This window comes from Agelaius phoeniceus, chromosome 6, assembly GCF_051311805.1.
Source record: "Agelaius phoeniceus isolate bAgePho1 chromosome 6, bAgePho1.hap1, whole genome shotgun sequence".
NCBI lineage: Eukaryota > Metazoa > Chordata > Aves > Passeriformes > Icteridae > Agelaius > Agelaius phoeniceus.
In genome coordinates this window covers 60,338,324-60,362,464 of record NC_135270.1, presented here as the reverse complement: position 1 = coordinate 60,362,464, position 24,141 = coordinate 60,338,324, and the positions used below count along the sequence as shown (strand labels likewise).

Here is a 24,141-nt window from a genome sequence, read left to right as displayed (position 1 = left end):
CATCTATATGGGTGTCTGCAATACAAATAGATCCTGGCAGAGCAATTCTCTAAAGTCATCTTCCACCACCCCTAATGGAGACTACTTTATGTAAAGGAAAGCATTGAAAAGGACATATCTATACCTATCTCACTTGAAACAAAAAATCCACAACATTCTGTAACCTCTGCAGTGTTAATACATAACATATGGTGTCTGTTTCACATGCTAATAGTGACTTTTTAATTTGAAGTCAGCCCCAATGAATCTAAATCCATGCTGTCTCCAGGATTAATTATGAGTACTAGACTGTGATACCAAGCCTCTCTTCTTGATAAGCTTTATAACCAGGTTTGCACACAGGATAAAACAGTTCCTGAGAGCTGCCATATTTAACCTATGTGTGACCTGCTGGTGCATCTTTTGGAGAAAGAAAGCAGCTTGGTGAGGTGCTTGGTCCTGTTGTGAGGGCATTGGCACTGCCAAGGTGAGAAACACACCAGTGATGGGTGCTGACATGAATTACTGAGCCACAGACACCTATTTATCTTCATCCAATACACAAACACCCATTGGAAAGCAGGGAATGGGTCCAAGTGGAGCGAAGCATTCAGAGGTCCACGGCTCACAAGTTAACCAAAATCTTCTGCATCTCAGCTACTTCTCCTGCCCACAGCCCTGTGTGTTTGGGAGCTCCTCCTAGTGCTCCTTTCTGGGCTGAGGATGGGGTGGAAACCTCAGGGACAGGAGAACACAAGTGATCACTCCCAGCTTGGCCTGACGGTCCATCTAGTAGAGGCGCTTAGAGAAAAACCATAAAAACGAGGTCAGCCCTCCCCCTTATCACCTCCATTCCTTGCAGCACTGAGCTTCTGAGTCAGAGGCTGTATCTTTTTTGCTCAAATAGCCCTGGCTGGTGCTCACTGCATGAATTTGTCTGTAGCTCAACCTGTTTGTGCCTCGATTCCCACAGCGGAGCGCGCGGCCAGCGAGGGCTCTCCCTGGCCCAAGGTAATTTCATAGCAGCACAAAACCCTTCATGTCACTTTAAATAGGTTTAGGTGCAAAGATCAGAGCCTATCCTAAGCACTGCTATAATGTTTCTCCTTGGAGAAAACAGCTTCTTGATGCCCAGAGGATCCTGCTGTGGCGAAGACATTAGAAGTGGTTTTCTCTGAAATGCATGTGCTTGGATGCTCAGGTGGCTGCAAGTTCATCTTCCCTTCCTTGACAAATAGGCCTGCTTAAAGAATTGAGGCTTCCTTTCTTTCTCTGAATCTCTTTTATTAACCTCAGGTTTTTAAATTACTGCAAAATACATTTAAAGTGGTTTTCAAGGTCACTGGAAAACTACATTTTCGAAGTGTCAGTAGAAAATAACCAACTTTCGGACCACGAAAACGATGATATTTATTTTTGAACCTGCAAACCCGGTGATAAACCCAAGCTGTTTACATTAGTTTGAAATCTGTTTTCCTGGTTCTGGCCAGCCATGGCCCTGCTGCAGCTACTTTTCCCTCCAGATAATTTGCCATTCCCACTGCAGCGTAAATTCTTCCCCAGACAGTAATGCTGTGGCTGCCAGCCCTGCCACCAAAATGGCCCTGTCTCACAAGCTAAGTCGGATCAGCCTGAGACAGGATTTTCCTGACACAAACTGTCTGTCAGGGCTGTGGAACTGGGGGAGTGGGGCTCTTTTTGGCGGTGGCATCCACGTCTGTAGCTCGATATGAAGCTGTCACCCCACAGTCAGCGCCTGGTGCTGTGGTATTGCCTGCAACCACCTCCCAGAGAAACAGGAACAATTATTTGTAATAATTAACAATCCCAGAAGACTTTTCAGGAGAACTGATGTGTTTATCTGCCATGCCTTGGCTAAATTCCAGCAAGGACTGCATGATACTGCCTCTGCCATTGTATCTCATCCACCTAAATTCTCCCGCAGTTTTGATCAGGATGGAGAGCCTTTGTTATTCCTCCTCCAGCAGCTCTTGCACTGGATTCCTGCATTTGGAAATAGCTGCTGAGCCAAATACATTTCAGTTACAAGTGATCAGTACTGCAAATTCTTCTGATTTTATAATCAGTCTTAGGATTTTTGGCATTTTTTTCCGAAAGCCTGAGCTGTTGGAGTCCTTATGAAGCACTAGGATCTCAGTTTTCATGGTTTTAAGTAAGTGGCTCACCCTTGCAGTTGAAAACACGAGGCATGTTTACCCTAGAGGCTGAGAAGCCAGATGGTGGATAAAGAAAATGCAACAATTTGGGGTTTTAATCTCGTGATTTTTTAAGCCAATCTCATAATTTTGGGGAGCTGGTTTGTGAATGTCCGCAGTTGGCATTAGCGAGTGATCATATTTTACGAGGAGTGCTTAATTAATTGCTGATTTAATTTGTGTTTGCCAAAAGCTTTGAAATCCTTGGATTCATTGAGTTCCTTTTAGGACAGAATACAATTTCCAGTGCTAAATCTGCTCAGATCTGCTACTCTGGGAATCTTTCAGTGGCCAGCAGCTCAATTTAAGGGATGAAATGCATTTTGGTGGCATTTTCACCCTAAACACTTTGAAGGCCCCACTCCCTGGAGGCAGAGGGGTTGTACATGACCACAGGATGAGCAGTGTCTTCTAAAGGGTACAAAACAGACAATCCTCTGGGTCAAGCTCATCCTCAGTTTTGGGGAGATCACTCACCAGCCCCTAAGCAGGATAGGGAATTTTGTAGGAGTCTTCCAGTGCCACTGAAGGCCAGAAGAAGTCTTGTTGTTTTGGGCATCCAGCCCTCAGCTTGTTGAAGGTCTCTGCTGACTACCAAGATTTCAGAGAATCACAGAATGGTTTGGGTTGAGGGAGATCTTAAAGACCAGGCTGCTCCAAGCCCCATCCAACCTGGCCTTGAACACCTCCAGGGACGGCACAGCCCCATCTCCCTGACCCAAATGTGGGCCTGGCAGCCAGGCAGACATTTCTGTGACACAAACCTGTCCCTACATTGAAAATGGTTGCATAAAATAGGTAGCTCCCTCTAACCCTCCACCAGACATCCTCGGGAAAGGCAAAACTTTGCTCAGAGTGGGATTGTTTCACCTCAGGGTCATTCAGGCAGCTGGGGCATGGAAAATGGTGTGTCATGCAGTAAAATAAGGTGCCTCGTGCTAGGCCTGGTGAGAATGTCTTTTAAGCCAAAATAATGCTGGGTCTTATTTACTTGACAGCTCAGACATTAATTTAAGACAGGCACAAATGAATCACCAGCCATGTTACAGTTGCCTCGTTGGAATCCCTCTGCTATAATCTCACAGTTTTTTCACCTAATTAATTTCCCCTTTCCTTGCACCAGTGTTTCATGAGTGTATCTTGTTTGGAGGAGATTAAGAGTCACACACTTCATTAGCAAGGTGTAAATTATCAGAGAGACCCTCTCCATCCACCTGCTTAATTGGGTTAATGAAGCGTCTCTGTGGGCCCTGGTAAGACAGCACTGCTCTCTGCTCCCTGCAGGCGTTACCAGGGCTGTTTGGAAAATAAATGGAGACCTTAAAGTTCCCACCTTGGTGCCTTTTGAGACTTTTGGGTATTTAATTTATTTTTAAAAAGGAAATAAAAAGAGCTAAAGTTGACATGAATTGCAAGATAAAGCATTCCTGCCTGTGAAATTACAGACATAATATTGCTCGAATCATTCCACATCAGAACTAATTCCTAATTAATACTAACTTCTCATTTTTTCTCCACCTTAAGCAGCCAGATTGCATTAATATAACACACACAGAGATACTATTAATGCTCAGTTAAATGGTTAAACTGGTAGAAGTGCCACAGCAATGCAAGGGTAAAAATGGGGAGTGTGTGTTCAATCTCTGCAATGTGGGGTACAGACAGTCCTGGGCAATGAGTGGCCCTTGTACCTGCCAGACATGATCCCACATGGAAACCAGGTCCCTTTATCTCTGCACATCCCTGTCTCACCTCTCCTCGGGTTTTGGAGACTATTCTTGGAAGGGAAAGTGATAAAACCTCTATCAGGAGCATACATTACAGCACACCCACGGAACAGGAAATTTTGAGGTGATGTGAGAGATTATTTGCACTGCATGTCTGGGCTCAGAGAGTCACTGCTCCTCCAGCCTGGAACTGAAACACGAGGGGATGACTCACAAGTGCTGATGTCACTTGTGGGGTGAGCTGGGCTCAGCCCAAAGCTGATCCTGAGCGAGGTCAAACCCCACAAACACCAAAGCTCTTCAAACATCCTCAGGCTCATGAGCAACGCATTGAACTCGCGCTCGTGCAGCCAGAAACAAATCCACCAGCAGCCCAGGGCCTCAGCCAGATGGACAATTTGTGGAGGCAAAATGAGGAGAAAGGCTGTGGGTAAATTATTTGTCACAAAATATTCGCCTGGCTCTACCTGACAGAGCAGAGTCCCGCGTTTGATCTCTGTGAGCGACTGTCGCGGGAATCAAAGGGAGTTTTGTCAGGGGATTAAGTGCAGAAGTTGTCGTCAAGAACTACATTAAAGATAAGAAATCCAGAGTGTGGCCCAAAGTGCCTAATCCCAGCACAACTAGTGAATTATTAAGTTGGTCATTTGACAGAAGGAGGAGGAAAAAAAAATCCAACTGTTTTTGAGACTGCCTAAAAAAGAGGTTTCTATTAAAATACAGTGGTTGCATAATGAGAACACAACATGCAGTTCCAATATGAGAGCTGGGCTCTTGCACCAGTCCCTGCAGCTATGGAGTGAGGGCAGAAAACAGCAGCTTCCAAGGGCTGCCTCTTTTTTCCAGGCGTAGGCTTTGGACCTCCAGCTCTGACTGGTGGGGAAAATGCAAATTTCTGAGGTATGAGCTGTAACTCACCTTTGGAGACTTGAGATGTGCCTGAGATACCTGGCTGATCCCAAACAGAGTCCACAGGCACCCAGTCCCACCTACAGAGTGTCCATGCCTTGGTGGTGATCCAGGAACACTGAGGTGTCCATCTCCACCAGGAGCACAGAGCTGCTCTGTCACTTCTGCATCCAGCCCTGGGGATCCCAGCATGAGAGGGGTTTGGAGACCCTGGAGTGAGTCCAGAGGAGCCACAGAGCTGCTCCAAGGGCTGGAGCCAGGCTGGGAGAGCTGGGGGTGCTCCCCTGGAGAGGAGAAGGCTCCAGGGAGAGCTCAGAGCCCCTGGCAGGGCCTGAAGGGGCTCCAGGAGAGCTGGAGAGGGACTGGGGACAAGGGATGGAGGGACAGGAGCCAGGGAATGGCTCCCAGTGCCAGAGGGCAGGGATGGATGGGAGATTGGGAAAAAAATTCTTCCTTGTGAAGGTGCTGAGGCCCTGGCACAGGGTGCCCAGAGAAGCTGTGGCTGCCCCTGGATCCCTGGAAGTGCCCAAGGCCAGGTTGGACAGGGCTTGGATCCACCTGGGATGGTGGAAGGTGTCCCTGCAGGGGACAATCCCATGGCAGGGGATTGGAACCTTAAAAATGGTTTTTAATGTCCCTTTCAACACAAACCACATTGTGATTCTATGATAATGACAGACAGGAAAACACCCAGCAGCTAGAGAAGAAAGCAAAGTGGAAATGCTGGATTTGTGGATAAACAAGAAGGAAACATCTGCACAGGCAGCTGACCACGGGGGTGAATGTGAGAAAACAGAAATCTTAACAGGCTCATGGGGAAAAGAGAAGAGGTGTGAGTGAAGCAGCATCTCCAGGAATCCTGCCAGGGATAAAGGTGTTTGAGGAGCTGTGGGACCCCAGCAGAACGAGACACTGTTTGTTACACAAAACCAAGGGGAGGGGAGGCACGAGGTGTTTGCATTATTGAGGTGGGAACTCTGCCTTGCAGACCCCACAGGGACAGGCTCATCCATGAGGGCTGGGACTGGGTGTGGAGGGGCAGAAGGAATCCCACAGCAATGCCTCCAGCTAGAGAGGGCAGCACCAGGGGCCTGTGTATGACACAGAGAGCAGAAAGCAAAAATTCTCCCCCAGGGTCGCTTTAACAGCTCAATGCCACCACTGCTGGGAAATGGGAATGAGGACACAAAGGAGATGGTGTCACTCCAAGGTATGACACCCCAAGATCATCTCTGCTGTCCCTGGTCCAGTGCAGTGTGATGGGAATCTCTGGAACACCCTTGCAGATGTCCCAGAGAACTCCCAGACACCGTGAAGGACCATCAGGAAGTTTGGTGTGGGTGCAAGAGGACAGTGCCCAGCAGCAGCTGCCAGAGCAGCTGGCTGGAGGGGATGTCCCTGCCAGGGGACACTCTGTGGGATTGCCCAAAGGGGCTGCACAAACCAGAACAGAGCAAAGAGCACCTGGTCCTACCTGTGCACACACCTGGCTCTGCCATGAGCCCTTAATTCCCATATCCAGCCAGGAATCAGGGCTGGAGTTGGAAAGGGCCTTAAAGATTGTGTGGTTCCACACTTCTGGGGGTTGGAACCACGTGATCTTCCAGGCCCCTTCCAACACAAACCATCCCAGGATTCTGTGATTCCAAGGAGGATTTCTGTGGTTGGCACAAAGCAGGAGAGAGCAGTGCTTGAGGGAGCTGGGGTAAATGATCCCTCACTCAGCTGCAGCTGTGGGCTCATGCAGGAGGGGACAGGGATCCCTCAGGCTCCCTCTCCATCACAGACACCAGACAGGTAAAAACTCTCCTCTCTGTGAGCCAAGTCCCCAGGCAGGGAGCAGAGAGCCTAAGAGGAATCTCCATCCTCTGAGATATTCAAAATTTGACCAAAGCAATGTGATTTAACCTTGAAGTTTTCTCTACTTTGCGCAGGATCTAGGACTGGAGACCCACAAAGGTCCCTTCAGGCTTGAATTGTTTTAACTTTTTCATTCTTTGACTATCCAGTTTATGCAGAATACTGCCTGACAAGAGGCAGCCAATGTGAATTTGTCAAGAGCAAATCTGCCCAGAGCAGAGAGCCACTACAATGTGGTGGGTTGCTCCATCCCAGGGGAGATGTGGTTGCCTGTTCCCTGGGTATTTCTGTTCCCTCAGAGACCTTCTGGCCCAGCTATGCATACATTTGGTCTTGATTCTGTCAGAGTCACTCAGGCTGCTAAAATGCTTCCATTAAAAAGACATGCATGTGGGAGAGACACAACTTGAGCATGAGGAGCCTCTGTGGCTGCTGCAGGCTGCTGCCAACCTGTGAAAACACATCCAGGAGACACTGAAAAGGGGAGGTGGGAAGGACCTCAGGACCCTCTTTGTCAAAGCAGAGCAATGAACAGCTCTGCTGAAAGGTGAACCAGCTTGAGTTTGTTTGCTGACACCTGCCTGCTTGGCTCCTCAAAGCTTGCAATCCCCTGCCACCCTTTGGCAATGGCACAGTCCTGTCTGCCTTGCATCCCTCTCCTTTATCTTTCTTTTTTTTTTGTTTGTTTTTTTTTTGTTTTGTCACTCAGTTGACAAGAAACTCTTCCAAAACAATGGCACACTTGTGCCTGTCCTCACCGAAAGCAAATGATTTACAAATAAGCTCAACACTCCACCAGGTCAGGGTGAGGATCTGTAAATCATCACACTCTGCACCAAGATTTGTTCTGGTGAAAGTTCTGGTGAAAGATGAATCCTGCTGGCTTCAAATTAACTGAAGCACTGTCCTTGACTCGGAATCTATCAGCTGCTCTTGCCAAGCAAGGGGTGGAAATATTGGAGAATCACTTTCTTCCAACACTGAACTAACATGGAAAATGGATCACAGAACCACAGAATATCCTGAGCTGGGAGGGACCCACAAGGATCATCAAACTCAACTCCTGAAAGACCTTTAGACATCTTTTTTCAGCCCTCCGTTTTTCCTTTATGGCTGAAAATAAACCAGTTTGTGTTTATCTCTCTGCATCCCGTCCTGATGACATCTGGAAGAGGCTTCCAGCCACCTCAGGTAGTGGGGGCACCACCGGCCACATCCCCTGGGATGCAATCAGGAGGAGGAGATGTGCTGTAAACAGCAGCAGCAGCCTGCCTGGGGTTTGTGTTTTAATGGGTGCAAGAATCGGTGTTAGCATATGCTAACCACTCTTTGCAGGGTGATCATTATGCAAATGCCTACGGTAAACAGGTAGGAAATTAGATCTAATCAGGACACCCCCCCTCCCTCCCCTCTCTCCTGACACAGGAAAGTTGACTCAGGGTGCAAACCAAAAAAAAAAAAGAAGTAAAAAAAGTCGGAATTCCAGCCGGAACGCCGAGTTTTCCATTCGTCCTTTTGTTCTCGTGTGTTTGGTTTCTTGCGTAAGGAAAGCGAAGGGCAGCCTTGTGACTGCTTTAATTTTAAAGCTCCCAGAACAGGCTGGTATGGCTGGATCCAGAATTAACCCCGTTGTGGATTTCCGTGATCTGAAGGCAAATAAAAGCTGAGCACATCACGCCTGTGAGTAATTTGACTCCGTGTAATATCGCTGCCTGTTGAAGAGCCTGGCTGTTAATTCTGATGGGGACAGATCCCCAGGATGAGCCCAGGAGCATCCCAGGGTTCTGTGGTTATCAGGAGACCTTCGGTGCTGCCCGGGGGTGTCACACAGCTGATTTCTGTCTCACACCCCGAGTCCCCATGCGGCTCAGCCCATCTCCTTGCAACACCTCGAATCCCCTGTGCCCAAGTGCCAGACACAGCTGGTCCCCTGCCCATGGCAGGGGGGCTGGGGCTGGATGAGCTTTAAGGTCCCTTCCAGCCCAAACCACTCCAGGATTCTGTGATTTGCCCCCCTCGAGGGGCTCTGTCTGGCACAGGGCCACCAACCTCCCTGCTTGTCCCCATCCCAGCAAGGCCAAGGACACCCTCAGCTCCTGGGTTTAGGAAATCCCAGCCTCCCAGAAACCTGACAAAGGACCAGACACCTTCTTGCAGCAAATATTAAAGGCTGTGGCCAAGTAATAACAACTGTTTGCTGCAGTGTCTGTGCAAAGGTTGAGGCAATTATGGCTCTGCAGGCAGAAGCATAAAAGCCACAGAGGCACCTCCTGAGCCATGAGGACCCTCCTGAATTGTGTAGAGAGCAGAGGACAGGGGTGTGAGGAGTGGGTGCTGCAGAGCCACCCTGGCAGAGAGGGACCTGAACATTCCTTGGAATCCCAGGGTGCTGCTCAGTGCTGTTCTGGGTTTGGTTCTTGCAGCCTGACCCGAAGGTAGGTGGTGACTGGAGCCTCACTGGCCAGCAATGCCAGGAAATGTCAGAGATTGGGATTTTCCCTGGCATATTAGCCATCTAGGGGCTATTTTAATGTGGTTACATGCAAGGTTCTAATTCTGGTTTCAGTTTTATAGGGACCAGTGTAATGCCATAGGGTGACCTCTGCATCTGCACAGTCGTTCCCAACAAATTCCAAATAGCCCCAGCACTGTTATTCATTTTTAATCAATCCACCACCTTCCCTTTCAACATCACATCTTGCAGCAGGCTTGGATGACCCATTCAAGCCCTGGTACCCTGGAACATGCTGGAGGCATGCCCCAAAACAGAGGGAAAGAGACCCATCTGTCCCTGCCGTGACCCTTTTTGCAGTCACCTCTCTGCCATTGGTATGGGAGTCAGGAAGGAGCTTTGGCAGCCCTCAGCAGCGTGGGCTGCCCTGGCAGGACCTGCCAAAGAAGGCAGAGAGTTTGCACACCTGGAGAGGTTGGCACTGTGTCCTCAGTCCCTCTGGCAGGGGGGCAGAGGGAGACAGGGAAGGAGGGGCAGAGAGAGGGAGAGCGGCCAAAGGAAACCAAAACGAGCAGAGGCGCAGCACAGAGCTGAGCCACACTGCTCCAGGAAACCCTGGCAAGATGTTTCCCCATGCTGGGTTACCTGAGGGATCCCAGCATTGGGATGGGACAGTGCCCCTGCTCCACTGCAGATGGGAAAGGTTGGACACCAATGTTTGTCCTGGATGAGGCATTAGCCTGGAGGTGCTCCCAAAGCACAGATCCCAGCAGCACAGGCCACCTGCAGCCCTGGTGCCCAGCTCTCAGCCCTCTCCTGCACCAGCCCTGTTTGATTTTCCATGGCCAGACATGATCCAGATGCAAATTTCCCCAGGAACCATCTGGTGAGCACTCCATCCTCTGAAAAGCCCTGAAACAGCAGAGTAACCTGCATGGTTACCATAAAGGATGTGACATCTTGTATTTTGAGTAATTATGGACAAGGGCAAGTACCTCCTGTGTGGCTTTAGAAAGGCACATGGGTGTTTGTTACACTTAAAAATGCAGAGCTTCCCTGCCCTCAGGGAATTGTTTCGGCTTCTAATTTTTATTTTTCTCAGATGGCCAGTTTGGATTATTCTTATTTTAATTTGTCAACCTGGATACTCCTGTGAAATGGGCAAGGACATGGTTTTGTCTTCCAGGCAATATCCTGCCCTCACTAAATATACTCACACCATTTCAACCTTCCCTTGGATAACTCATTTATGGACAGAACACCCCCAAGCAGGTTTGTGCCTCCTGGAGTTGCTTTCCTGGCTCTTCCTGAACCTTTCCTAATCCTCCCCTTTCAGTTCCAAAGCCAGGACCTGAGGCTGGACAACACCATTGCAGTAGAGGTCTCCTCTCCCACATGATTTGGGGTGGATTCAAGAGATTCAGGGGCAACAGCCCAGCCCTTATTCCCCACTGATCCAGGGCTGATGCTGTTTGGGTTCCCAGCAGACTCCATCACCCTTCTCAGCATTCCATCACCCCAGATCCTGCGACCTCACAGCTGTCAGGGGGCTCAGGGCTCCTGCCTCCTCTGCACAACAATGAAGGAACCTCCTCACAACCCAACAAACCCCCTCACAACCAACAAACACCCTCACAACTCAATGAACACCCTCATAACCCAACAAACACCCTCCCAACACAATGAACACCCTCACAACTCAATGAACACCTTCACAACACCATGAATGCCCTCATAACCCAACAAACACCCTCACAACACCATGAACACCCTCACAACTCACCTCCTTCCTGGTTTTCAGCCCCTCAGCCCCTGGGCAAACACCCTCAGCTGAATCAGCCTGCAGTAACTCCACAGCCACTCCCCACAGGGTGGCTCTGCATATTTTCCTAATGGAGAGGAGCCTGATTATCCCAAGGGGTAAAACCTGCAGCCCCACATCCTGGAGAGGAGCCAGAGTGACCTATGGGGTCTCCAAAACTCCATGAGAAGAGGGCACAGTCACCTGCCCTCCCACAGCTGTGGCATGGAGAGACCAACTTGGGCCTGAGGGACGCTTTGCTTTTCACAGCAACACCAGGGGATAAATCAGCTTCACCTCTGCTTGAATCTGCCTAAAGCAAGAGTGATTTGTGTCTTGTGAAGGGAGTGAGGATGCAGGAGGAGCCAGCTTTGCTCTCCCCTCTGGCAGGAGAAGGTTGAGAAAGGCAGCCCAGCGTGGGCACCTCCCCTGCATCCCTAGGGTGGTGCTTGGAAACTCAAGGAATGTGCAAAGCCTCACCAAAAACTCACAAGTGCACCACAGCAGGCCAGCAGGAAAGTTCTTCTGCTTGGCACTGACATCCAAGCCTCACAACCTCCTTTAGGAAAGCCTAAAATGCTCCAGGTCTTGAAGACTTTCCTTCAGCCAAGTGGAAGTTAATTCATGCCCCAGCAGGCCATGAGCTGCTGTCAGTGGTGATGGTCCCTGTGGGGAAGGTTACAGCCCAGAAGAGACTTTTAAAATCTATTTTTAAAGCTGCCCTGCTTGCTCCCTCATGTCAGAACCCAGGACATCCCTCTGGCTGTCCTGAGCAGCCCAGAGCCCTGCCAGGGGGCTCAGAGACCCTGGCACAGAGCCCAAAACACCTGTGGGTTTGATTATCACCCATGGAGCAAGTTACCAACTTTAGATGAAGATCTGCAAGCCACGACAGTTTGAGTAGAATGAGAGTGAATTTATCACAAGGTGAAAAAGGAGATTTTGGGGTTTTTGGAATAAAAGTTCTAGAAGCAAGACAAAGAGATCTAGGTGTGTCCAGCCTTTCTCCTCCTTCTTCTTAACCTCCATCTTCTGCTGTGATGGTGGCACTTTTAGATTAGAGTAGAAGCTCACAGTCTAACATAAGTGTTAAGTATTAGAAAGTAATTGTAAACATTGTATATGTAACTTTTAGTATAAAGACATAACACTGCCCCAAAAGCAAGCAGAGTGCCCTAGACTGTCTTGCTGAGTGGACCTCAGCTAGACAAGAAAAAATATTTTATAGATAAAGAACAATAAACAACCTTGAGACCGAAAACTGAAGAGCTCTGACTCCTTCTTCAAGCACCGGGCTGGGAAAAGAGACTTGCTAACATTTCCTGAAGTCACTCTGAGCAGTGAGAGGCCCTGAGACCCTCATGCCTCTCCTCCCTGCCCAGCCTGGTCCCAGACCTTCCCAGTGCACAGGACTCCCAGACTGGTTACATGGTGCATTCTCATCAGCAGGTCTCAGTGCCAGCACCCACACAGGAATAAACACCAGGGTCCTGTGAGCAGGTGAGGAGAAGCACAGAGAGAACCAGCTCCCCCTTGGAAACAGAAAACAGCAGATTTCCAGTCCAGTTTTCCCAGGAATTGGCTCTGTGGGGAGCTCTGGTTCCTGGTCTCGTGGAGGAACCTCCTCTCCTCTATCTCTCTTTAATGATTCCGCCTCAGCTCTCCAAATTTAATTACCAGGTAATTATACATCACATTCAGTGGTTTGGTCCTGGCAAGGGCTGAGTGTCACCAGTGTTGAGACCAAGAAAAGTGTTTGCTCTGTGCACTGGGAGCCTGAAACCCCTCTGGTACCTCCAGCTCTGCATCCCTTACAGGAAAACCCAGAAACCAGGGACAAGGCCCATGACAGAGTGGGGACATCATTGCCACAGGGCATCCTATGGTCCCCAGACCACGGGATGCCATTCCCAAACCTGTCTGAAGGAAGGATGGGGAAGGGAGCACCTCGAGGAAGGCACTTTCTTTTCAACACATCCCTCACTAAGAGGTATTTGCTGATAAGCTGATAATCAGGTGGCCTGGCCACCCCCAGGACGTTAGACCTTGGTGCTTAGAGAATATTTGATCATACAATATCTCCATTAGGAGTTTGTAATCCGCTATCACAGCATTTGAGAGCCATCTGACTATAAGGAGATTTTTATTAATGGTTCATGAGCCTAAAAGTCAAAACTGACTCTCAGAGCAGATTTTAACAGTTTGTGTGGGATTTATATATTTATCTATCTCTTCACCACCTCTTCTCCCCCTGCCCCCACCCCTGCCATCACCTCCCTCTGCTCTGCCCCAGCAGTGCAGCAGCAGTAACAGCAGCAGGGAGAGACCAGGCAGCTGGAAATGGCATTTCTCCTTCCCTTCTGTCTTCCTTTGTCTTCTCTCTTTCCCCTTCCCTTCCCTTCCCTTCCCTTCCCTTCCCTTCCCTTCCCTTCCCTTCCCTTCCCTTCCCTTCCCTTCCCTTCCCTTCCCTTCCTCCATCCTTTTCTCCCCTTCCTCCCTCCTCCTTTCCCTCTTTCCTTCTTTCCCTCCTTCTTTTCCTCCCCTTCCATTTCCTTACTTCCCTTCTTTTCCTTCCCTTCCATTTCCTTCCCACTCCTGACACCTCCCCACACCCAGCCCAGCCCTCACACCACGCCCTGAGCCTCGGGAATCCCATCCCATCCCTTCACCCCATCCCAGCCCCTCATCCCAATCCTCCCTTTCTAACCTTCCCAAACCCAAACCCGTCCCTAACCCATCATCCTTACCCCCAAAATCCCAGGTGCACGGCAGTGCCAGGGATGTGAGGGGAGTGTGGGGTGTTCCTGTGCCACTCCACCCAGCACCAGGTGCTGAAGCTCCACTGCCCGTCCCTAAATCCTCCTTTTGTCAGCAAATCTCCCCTGTCTCCTTGGAAACTGGCAGTGCTCCCCATCCCGGGGTCCTCCTGCCAGTGCAGCGCCCCAAAAGTTGTCCCCATTTTGGGGCTTCCTGGGCTGGCTCAGGCTGGGGTGGAGCAGGGATGCTCTGGGTGCTGGGGAGCACTGGGAAATGTGAGCTGGTGCTGGTGGGGAGCAGGCAGGGAGGGGATGGGAATATTGGGCAGGGTGTGAGCAGGCAAATGGAGAGGGAATCAAACAAGGAGACAGAGCAGGAGCAGGAGGGGCTGGGACCAGGATGGGCAGGGAGCAGGCACAGGTGCTGGAACCAGAATTCCAGGTAGTTCCATTATGGTTACACTCAGGATTTCCCTCCTGGTTTTTCTGCTTTTCCAGTTTTAGGGATTTTTTCCCCCCCCTCTAGTGGGAAATGTCACATTGCAGAGCAGTCAGAGGATTTGCCTGTATGTGTATTTTGGGGGGCTGGGCAGGACAACTCAAATCAAACACCTTCCTAATCAGCTCTTTGCCCCCAAATCCAGCTTTCCAACACTAAAGTGGTCTCCCCAGCTTTTCTCCAGATTTTATTGGATCCAGGATTGCCTACTGCAGCCTGAGTTCAGAGGAAATGAATTCTACCAGGAGATGTAAAACATTAAAAATTAAAAAGGAGTTAAAACACTCTTTACAGAATATTTTGTGTTTGCCAGCTCACCTTGGGATTTTGCCCTTTGCCCACGCATATGCCCATTTAAATTAAACTCAGAAACGAACAGGGAGAGAAAAACGTGGAAAGTACAAAAAGCCAGGGAAAAATCAGAGAAACTCCTGCCATGAATTAGCTTTTTCTGATAAAAACAAGCACTGGCTGGAGGAGCTCATCCCTGACAGACAGGGAAATACTCAGGAAAGAAAAGTAGAAGATAAGATGGGGAAAGCTAAATGCAAAAAGAGGTTTTAAAGAGGCTTTAGAAAAAAATTAATAATCAAAAGCTCAGGAAACAAAGAGCTTTTCCAGGCAGGTGGGATGCTGTGCCCCAGTTCAGTAAGGACTTGGTTTTCTTGAACATATTTTGCTCAAACAGATTTTTTTGGTGGGGGGGAGAAGTGAACTTTGTTGATTTGAAGCAAATCAGTGGAGAGATGAAACTTTCCATCCTGCTGCTTGGGAGATGCCAGCGGCAGGGACACCGCTGGAGCTTCCCAAACCTCCCCTGCACGGATCCTCCCGTTCCACAAAAATAAATGAGAAAATCACCGATGGATGCAGACGCGCTAAAGCGAGGCAGCACAAAAGCTCTCCCACAGAAGCTCTCCTTCCCCCAGAGTGGTTTATTTCAGAGGCTGCTCCCTGCCCTGGGGACACTCCTGGCACTGCAGGGAGGAGCAGGTTGCTGGTGCCTGTGGAAGGGGTGGTTTGGGATGGGGATGCAGAGCCCAGGGATGGCTGGAGAGGCACCGTGGCCGCGTCATCATTGCTCGGGCTCCGCTGTCCTGGGCACCGAGGCGTGGTGCTGGTGGCCAGGGGTGGCTCACAGGCTGCTGGTGACAAACCTGGGGGACAGCAGGTGACATGGTGTGGATGGTGCTGGGGGTTTTTCCCAGGTCTCCCCCTTTCCAGAGATCCATTATTTTGTGCTAGATCCAGCAGGGCTCCAGCAGCCCCGGCGCTGCACACGGGAAGGAGAGAGGGAGAAAGAGGGAGAGGGACAGAAAAAGAGGCACCAAGAGGAGGGATGCTTGGGAAAGGCCTGATCCTGCAACCTGGGGCTTCAGCTTGTGACACTGCAGCTCATACACTTGTGCCTCTCCTTACCCAGCACCTCTGCTCAGAGCATCCTGCCTGATCCAGGTTCTCCTGCCTGGAAAGTTCTCCCCAAATACACACCTGGGGACTCCATCTCCTGGGAAGCCACAGAGCAACCTCATCTCTCCCTGCCCACGAAGAGATTTGGCGAAGCTGGGGTGGGAAAGGTCACGTTAGCCAAGCTCTGCTTGTAATGAAAGTTTTTTGATTAAAGATTTCAAAAATAAAATAACTCCCCTCCTTGATTTTTTTTTGCTTCCTTCACCTCGGGGAGCTGCCAGCAGAACCCCTTTTGTCTCAACCCTGCAGATGCAGCCAGACCCTCCTGGCCTCCCGTGCCCCTTCTCGGTCACTCGCCGGCTGTGATTAAAATGGAAGACAACCATCAAGTGTGCTAGAACCATTTTAATATAATTATACATATCTGCCAAATCCAGGAAAAAAAAAAAAGGTTTATGCATATATATCTTTTTTTTTTCTTTTTTTTTCAGTTAACATCTGCAAGCATAAACGACAATGAATTTCTTGGTTTGAATTCATCCAGGTCAGAGCAACTGCCCAAAGTCCTGTCGGATTTGCCGGTTACTGCCGGCGTGGCCAGCAGTAAGTGAGCTCCAGAGGAGTTAAATGTCCTCAGGTGGGGTATTTTCGGTCTTTCCTCTTTCATTCAGAGACAGTTTGTTGTAAAAAGTTTCAGTGCAGTTCACCTCGGGTGAAAGGCGATCGTGTTTTTTGCGTTTTTTCTTTTTTTTTCTTTTTTATTATTTTTTAAATATATATTTTTAATTATTTTGTTTTTAAAGATGATAATAGGTAACTCAGTTGCTCTGAATTTCACTTATAATTATAACCTATTTAAATCACAGCAGAACTCCCGCTGGTGCAGAGTTCATAGTTGCATACAATACAGGAGATCACAGTTTTGAAGTCTAGCACAGATTAAAAACCACAGATGTACCATTTATATAAGACACACACTGATTGTCTCTTAAAAACTACATATTGACTCCTTATGAACATTATCTTTTTTTTTTTTCTTAATCTTTAAATAAAGTAGTGCAGCTAGGACAATCAGTCACACAACCCACACAGCCCTGAACCAAGTTCTCCGGGTGCCAACTTCAGCAAGTTGGGCATGAAACAGTTGGATGAGCTCGAGAGAGAGAAAGAAAGAGGGAGGGACAAAAAGAGGGAGAAAAAGAGAGATGTTGTCCATTCTGAATATTTTAACCGAGGGTTGGCTAACACATTGGAAACCTCTGGGTGAAGGATCATCTTTCCACGCACACACAAAAAAAGAAATAAAAACCTAGACTCTTTTTTTTTTTTTTTTTTTTTTTTTTAAAACTGGCCCGCAGGTGGGAAGATCACCCACCTCTTCCAAACAAAGGAACCCAACAATTGGCTAAAACTAGAAAGAACACAGATGGGTCTGTCTGGTTTCTGCTCACTAGATGATCTGTCCGTTTAAGGCCTTCCTCCTCCGTTTTTCCTCTTTATTATTCCTTTTCCAGAGCGTCTGAGCAGGAGATGAGTCTGAACGGGATCACACCAACACTGTCCCCCTCTTGTTGCCGTCAGTTTTTTTTTTTTTTTGTTCATTTGTTTGTCCGTGGAGTTATTTTTCTCTTTAATTTAACCAAGACCTGACTAAAACTGGAGCACTCAGCCCAGCCTGTTCTTTCTCGTCGCGGTTTCTCCGGGGTACCACAAAGGTTCTTCACAAAACCTGGAACTTCCATGACGACGTCTGGTCCTTATAATCCAAGCAGTCAGCATTGAAGTTTAACTTCCAGGAGGCCGTTTGGTCTTTATAATCCAAGCAATCGGTGGTGGAGTTAAAGCCCAAACTGGAGGCTCCATAGCCCTGGGTGGAGAGGGAGGCTGGAGACTGGTTGAGGTGGCTGGTGACCGCGTTGGCACCCATGGGACTCAGGGTGGCCCCCGGCCCGGGCAGCTGGTGGTGCATAGGGGTCAAGTAAGATCCACAGTCCATGCCTCCGAAATAGGAGGTCGATCCAGCGTATCCTTGGCTGTAGCCCGATGCCTGGGTGTAGGTCATGGGATAGGATCTCTGCATGCAGGAGGAAGAGGTGGACAGGGGGTCTGAGAGCGGGGAGATGGACGCCGGGCTCCAGATGGACACGGGGGCGCTGCTGCTGGAGATGGTGGGGACTGAGGTGCTGGAGGGGGGAGTGAACTGCCCGCTGGTCCCGCTCTCCGAGCTCACTTCCCGGGCTGGAGAATTCTTCTTCTTCGCCGGCCGCACCTTGTTCTGGCCCCCGTTCTGCTGCTGCTGCTGCTGCTGCCGGCACTTGGCTCGGCGGTTTTTAAACCACACCTTGAGGCACAGACACGAGGGAGGGAGAGAGAAAAAGCCTGGGGTTAGGGGTGGGCAAACCCGAGGTGGGGAAGGGATGGGTGGCAGGGAGACCCAAAGCTGTCCCCCAGGAGCAGAGGGTTGCAGGCTGCTGCACAGAAAAGCTCCGGGGCTCCCCCTCCCTGAGATCATTAGCAGTAATAACAAGTGGAAATCACAAATCAAACTCCTTAATAAGGTCACTTTTGGGGGTGAAGGGGAAGCTCTTTGCTATTTGCCAGCCGGGGACCCCCAGGAATCACTGTGTAAGGCCTATTGAAGTTGAACCCTTAATTAGAAACAACAGAACATCAGAAAAGGAGGGAACAATTAGGGAAGGAGAGGTTCGGGAGAGGGGTAAAGACATCTCATTTACCCTCCAAACAGGCACTCTGCTCTCACCCCCTGGGTCAGAATTGGCTCCTCAGCCCATCTCCCCTTCCCTTAGCAGGGCCCAAGGGGGCTGGCTGCTCTGGGGAGGTTTTTTGGGAAGGAGGATGGGGTTTGGCACGGGGATATCCCGATCCCAGCCACCACGCTCCACGGGAACACGGCACCGCACAGTCTCGGGAAGCCTCGTCAGAAGGCAAGGGGGAGGGATGGCTTTGGAGATGCCCTGCCTCTGCTGCTGGGGTGTTCTAGGTCCCAGAGGGGGCAGGACCCTCCTGCCCTGCCAGCAGCACCTCCAAAATGCTGCCTGGATGGGACCCTCCTGCCGAGCAGGACAGCCCAGCCCCAGGAGAGGGGTTTCCTCTGCCGAGGCAGCCCCTCTCTCATCAAAGTCCCCTCAGAGGGGCAGGAAGCCCCCAGTCTGTACTGGTGTGAGCTGGGATCCCAGTCTGGCCCAGCTCCAGGGATGTGGTGATCCCTGGGGAAGGGGGGGATCCTTTGTGGCTTCTGCAGGGCCCCCAGATGTCCGCAGGACAAGCTGGGATTTGGGGGTGCTGGGGATGGGTGTGGAAGGTCCAAGAGCTGGGATCCAGGATCTGCACAACCCCCCCTCAGTGCAGAGGGAGAAAGGGGGGCACACTCCAGCCCTGGGGGTGCAAAATGCCACCACATCCCCTCAGTGAGCCCCCACCCCTCTCTGAGCCTCCTTCACCCCACCAGGGCTTGAGCTGGCTCCAGGACTGGATCCATCCCCTGCACCCATCCCCTCGAGTCCCTCCCTGCCGGGCACAGGCCAGTCCCGGGTTCATTCGGTACGGAGGGCGAGGGCAGGCAGGGCTCTCCGCGTCCTACCTGCACTCTGGACTCGGGCAGGTTGATTTTCAGGGCCACCTCCTCCCGCATGAAGATGTCGGGGTAGCGGGTCTTGGCGAAAAGAGCCTCCAGCACATCCAGCTGCGCCCGGGTGAAGGTGGTGCGCTCCCGCCGCTGCTTCCGCGGGGTGGCTGCGATCGGAGCCAGAGGTCCTGGCTGTCAGTCAGCGGCCCCTTAGACCCCGATGTCCCTTCCAGCCCCTTCCCCAGGGGGACACCCACATTCCCTGCCCTCTCCCGGGGGTCTCTCAGCCGCCACAGCTCGGCAGTCCCAACTCAGCATCTCCCCCGCATCCTCCGCAGCATCTTGGCCCCATCCCCAGCCCGGGGCTTTGCGCTGTTTGCAGCCCCTTTCGCCCATAAAAAGTTGGGGGTGAGGAAAAGGGAGACAGAAGGACCCCACGCCCTCACCCACCCAAGCCAGCGTGATCCCTGGGCATGTTGTGCCTCCCAAAATCCCAGCGGCTTCTCCTGCGTGGAGCCAAAAAAAAAAAAAAAAAAAATAGGGGGAGGGAAGAGGGAAGAAAAACGTGGCTTACCGGGATAACCGACGGACGGATGCAACAAATCCATGCCCGAGGTTGTGAGACTCAGGCCATTGACTGCGTAAGGTGGTTGCTTAAGATAAGACATCATGCTAAAGTTGTGGCGGGGAGGAGAGTTGGCCGAAATCCGGGCGAGGGGGAGCCGGCCGAGCGCCCTGCCTGCCCCGGGCGGTGCCTGCGGGAGCCGTCGGGCGTGGGGGGGCCGCCAGGTGCCTGCGCGGGAGGAAGAGGAGGGAGCAATGCAGGGATGAAGGGGGGGGAGTCAGGCCAGATCGCTGCCCCCCCCCGCCCCCGCTTTTATCCCCTCTGCCTCCCCCCCTCCCATCAATCCTCCCGCTCGGACCCCAGCCGGATTCGGGAGCTGGGAGAGACTGACCAGATAAACGCATCTCTCCCCAAAAAGGGCGAGGAGGGGAGGGAAGGGGGGCACATCCCAGCCAGTAATTACTGCCCGAACAAAACCCCCCCATGCCTTCAACTGCCCGCATTGTACGGCGGCCGGGGGCATTTGCATAGGATTCCCGGCCGGGCACCGGCTAATTGTCTCAAGCAAAACTTGATTGGGGCCATTGGCAGACACAAAGAACCCCTCGGCTAAATAAATAATGCAGATAACAAAGCCCAAGGGTGAGAAACAAAGAAACAATTCAAGAAACCTATCTCTCCACTAGTCTCTTGCAAGGACTTTAATTATCCCAGGTTTGGGCAACATTCAAACCTTCCCCCTTTCTCCCCCTTTTTCCCCTTCCCCCCGACGTTGCTGCATTTCAGAGCTCAAATGCCCGCTCGGGAAGAGCCAAACTTTTCTGCTCTCCCGCCATCAGTCCACGTCTGCAGTAATTTCCACCGGCCATTTGCACCTAATTAGTACTCCGGGTAATTAGATTTGGAGGCAAGTAACAGATTTATTAGGCTTTCAAGAAACTCTTGATGACGGAGCCGAAGCTAAACAAACACCTCGGTGGCGAGCGGCCCCGGGACAGCCCCGGCGGGCGAGCGGCTCCCCCGGACCCTGCTCGGGCTACCCCGACGGGACCGGGCAGCGAGGGGGGACCCAAACACCCGCCAAAAAAAAAAAAAAGATAAAAAATTTAAAAAGTACGGCAATGGGTCAAATCGGGACTCCTAAAAAGATTTAGGCTGTTTTTTCCAGCGCTAAAATATTTTTTTAAAAAACGTCTTTTTGAGCAAACGCTCGCCCTTCCCTCCATTCCCAGCGGCCGTCGGGAAAACGAACTCCAGCAGAACTTTCTTCCCGAAACACCCCAAAACTCCGCGTTTCAGCCCAGCCGGCTCCCCGGGAGGGCCGAGCGCTGTCGGGGGGCTCCTGCCCCGCTCCACGCCCCCGGCAGCGCCGTCGGCGCGGGTTCTCCGCGGCGCGGAGCTTCCCCTTCTCCCCTCGGGAAGGGAACTGACCGCGCACGACCGCGCTGGGCGGCGGAGGGTGCGCGCATCCAGCGCGGGGTGCGCACGGTCGGGTCCCGAATTTCGCATCGCCCCCCGGGGGAGGCCGAACGGGGACGGTTCCGTGGCGGGGTTGGCAAAGCGGGAGCCCCGCAAAACGCGCGGGAGAGCAAAGCGCGGGGGTTGCTGCCCGCTCCAAAACGAGCGAACAAAAAATTTTAAAAAAGACAAAAAAAGATTAAAAAAAACCAACAAAAAAGGAAAACCAACAAAAAAGGAAAACACAGCAACAACAAAAAAAAAAAAAAAAAGAAAAAAAAAAGCGCAAACACCTCTTCCCCCCCCCAAAAAAAAACCAACCCTAAAGCTCCGTTCGGTTAAATTCGGCGGCATCCCACCGAGGCGCCAGCCCGGCGCGGCCGCCCGCGGAGCCCCTCGGCCGCGGCCGCGCATCCCGGGGCGGCCCCGCAGCCCGCGGAGCAACGGCTCCGCTCGGCAATCTGTCACCTTTCCCCTCCTCCCGCGGCCCCCCCGCTCCGCGCACAGCCCGGCTACCAGTTGCTCTGCCCTCGCTCAATAATAATTACCCCGTCCGAGAATTAATTATAATAAATGTTTTCTTGATAAACTAACGAGATAATCCGGGCGGCACACGCTCCCTAATTACGAGCCACCGGCCCCGGCTCCGCGGCTCGCCCCGGTGATTAATGCGGGGCAGCGATCCGCGCCCGGGCGCGCAGCCTGCGCCCCTGCCCCGGCCGTGCTGCGGGGGGCAGGGGGAAAGGTGCCAAGGTAGAAAAGGGAATTTGTTCCCTTTTGTTTTGCAAACGACAGCCGCCTTCCCTGCGCTCCAACGAATTTCGGTCATTTTAAAAAATTCTAATTTATTTAATTTTTTTTTTTTAAGCAAACCTTATTTTCCTTTTTTTTTTTTTTTTTCGTTCTGGAGGGGCTGCTGTTTCGGGTGATATTTCCCGACATGCGAATTTCGCCCCGGTGCAGAGGCGGTGGGGATGGAGCCGTCACCGGCTCTGCCGGGCGGTCCCCAGCGCTTCACCCTCGGAACCTCCGCGCTGCTCCGCGGCCGCGGCTCCTGCCCGGGACCGGGAGCGGCGGAGCCGGGCTCGGCGGGCAGCCACCTCCGCCTGGCCCGTCCCTGCCGGCCACCAGCACCCGGCCCTTTTTTAAAAAAAGCATTTTTAAAGTGCTTTTCCCCCCACTTCTTTCTGGTTTTATTTTTTTTTTTTTTAACTAGAGTTGCACCTTTTCAAAATAAATAATTAATAAGCTTCAACTTCTCTAAGCAGCCGAAATCGAAATAAACCTCAGCAGCCAAGAAGGGTTTTAGTTCTAAAGAAACTTGTGCCGGTTCACAAGGACTTTTCCCGACTTTCTCTTTGTCAGCGCGGTGCGAATTCAGAGGAGAGGCCGGGGCGCGTTACTCGCGGCCGGTGCCTTTAGGAAGCGCTTTCCCAAGGCATAAAAAAATAAAAATAAAATAAAATGAGGGAGGTGGATACCAGCTCCAGCCCCTCTCCGACCTGGATGCCATTCCTGCCATCCGTTTCGCGCACACCAAATCGTGAGGCTCCGGCCCTAAATGCCTTGAAGATTTCTCTCCCTGCGCTCTCCAGCCCGGTTCTCCCGGGCCGTGAGTGCTCAGAAACACCTTTGCAAAATTACTTTGCTGAGTCTCCGCATCGCGAGGAAGAGGAGGAGGATGAAAGGGTTCTCAGGTAGGAGTCGGAAGAAGCGAGAAATTCCTCCCCGTTTGTTTTTTTTGTTTGTTTTTTTTTATTTTTTCCCCCTAATTTTAAAAGTCCGGCTTGAGGTCAGGAAATAACTCCAGGCCAAAGGAATAGGCCGGAGAAAAATCATGTAGCCAAGGGAAAGGCGGAGGAGCCCCGCGCCTGCCCGCGCAGAGAGGAGCGGCTCCGCTCCCGGCCGCGGGGCTCGGGGGGCTCGGGGGGCGATGGGGAGCGGCCTCGGCTTCTCGGTCCTGCCCTTCTCCCTCTCACCCTGCAGCTCCCGCTCCCTGCCCAGCGCCGAGCCCGCAGTGCCCGAGCCGGGGCCGCCTCCGCCCGGCCCGGCCCGGCCTCTCCCGGGCAGCTCCTGGCCACAGAGAGCCCCACCGCGCACCGGCGATTTAAAAATAATCATAATTAAAAAAAAAAATAATAATTATAATTTTAATTTCCCTCTCCCTGCGTTCCTGGCCGCCCAGCGATGCCCCCGAGGAAGGATGGAGCCAGAGGGTCGGACTTACCTGCGAGCCTCGGCGGAGCCGCGGGCAGGGCTGGGGGGCGAAGGGGGAAACCTGCTCCCGGATCCTCGCCAAATTCAGAGCTGGGGCTGAGCTGGGAGAGAAAGCACAAAGCGGGAGGTTAGAGAGCTCGCCGCATGCACATGCCCACGACATCGGGGGGAAAGGGGGGGGCGGAGGGGGGGTGGAGAAAAAAATGTTTGAAAAAGGAGAATAAATGGGGAAAAAGGGGAGGGGACGGTGCAGGAGAGAGATGCGGGGATGCGCGGGGTCTGGGCTCGGTACATACAGAGCTGGCCGGTGCTGGAGCTGGTCAAAGTGATTTTATTTTTAATAATAGTGGCAGGGTGCGTTGGAGCTGAAGGTCTCTACCTCTCTCGGGGAGCTTTGCTGAGAAAGCGCCTCTCTGGCAACTTTTTGACGCAAACTCTCCAACCAATGGCAGGGAGAGAGTGATTGACACATCTAAGCCAGGGGGAAAATAATAAAAACACACACAGGGGGAGGAAAAAACAGGCCGCTGCTGTACCGGGGGGACAATCCAGAGAGAAATAACAGCCACCGAAATGACACCAGAATATACATTAAAAGAACCTGCTCGGTTTAAAAATATACATTATGGAGTGGAGCGGATGAAGTCATTGTAGAAATTAACGTGATGGACAGCAGAGATGGAATTAGCGAATTGCCCGGGGAAGG

The 24,141-nt window shown here is 51.5% G+C and overlaps 1 protein-coding gene across 1 annotated transcript; it reads right to left on the bottom strand.

The window, feature by feature from the left end:
* Positions 1-15,999: 15,999 nt before the first annotated feature.
* On the bottom strand, positions 16,000-23,829 carry OTX2 (orthodenticle homeobox 2). Its single transcript, XM_054635425.2, has 5 exons — positions 23,732-23,829; positions 23,446-23,536; positions 19,770-19,988; positions 19,211-19,362; positions 16,000-17,950 (listed from the first exon to the last, which is right to left on the bottom strand). Exons 3-5 carry the CDS (start codon positions 19,864-19,866, stop codon positions 17,330-17,332), a joined length of 870 nt encoding a protein of 289 aa, XP_054491400.1. The 5' UTR covers positions 19,867-19,988; positions 23,446-23,536; positions 23,732-23,829; the 3' UTR covers positions 16,000-17,329.
* Positions 23,830-24,141: the final 312 nt, after the last annotated feature.

What these genes read in the sequence shown, in the direction of transcription:
- OTX2 (XM_054635425.2), bottom strand. Translation starts at nt 19,866, where the DNA reads ATGATGTCTTATCTTAAGCAACCACCTTACGCAGTCAATGGCCTGAGT. An exon ending in TCCGTCCGTCGGTTATCCCG is followed by an intron (nt 19,363 to 19,769) that starts GTAAGCCACGTT and finishes CTCCGATCGCAG; the next exon opens with CCACCCCGCGGAAGCAGCGG. An exon ending in TGCCCGAGTCCAGAGTGCAG is followed by an intron (nt 17,951 to 19,210) that starts GTAGGACGCGGA and finishes CTGTGCCTCAAG; the next exon opens with GTGTGGTTTAAAAACCGCCG.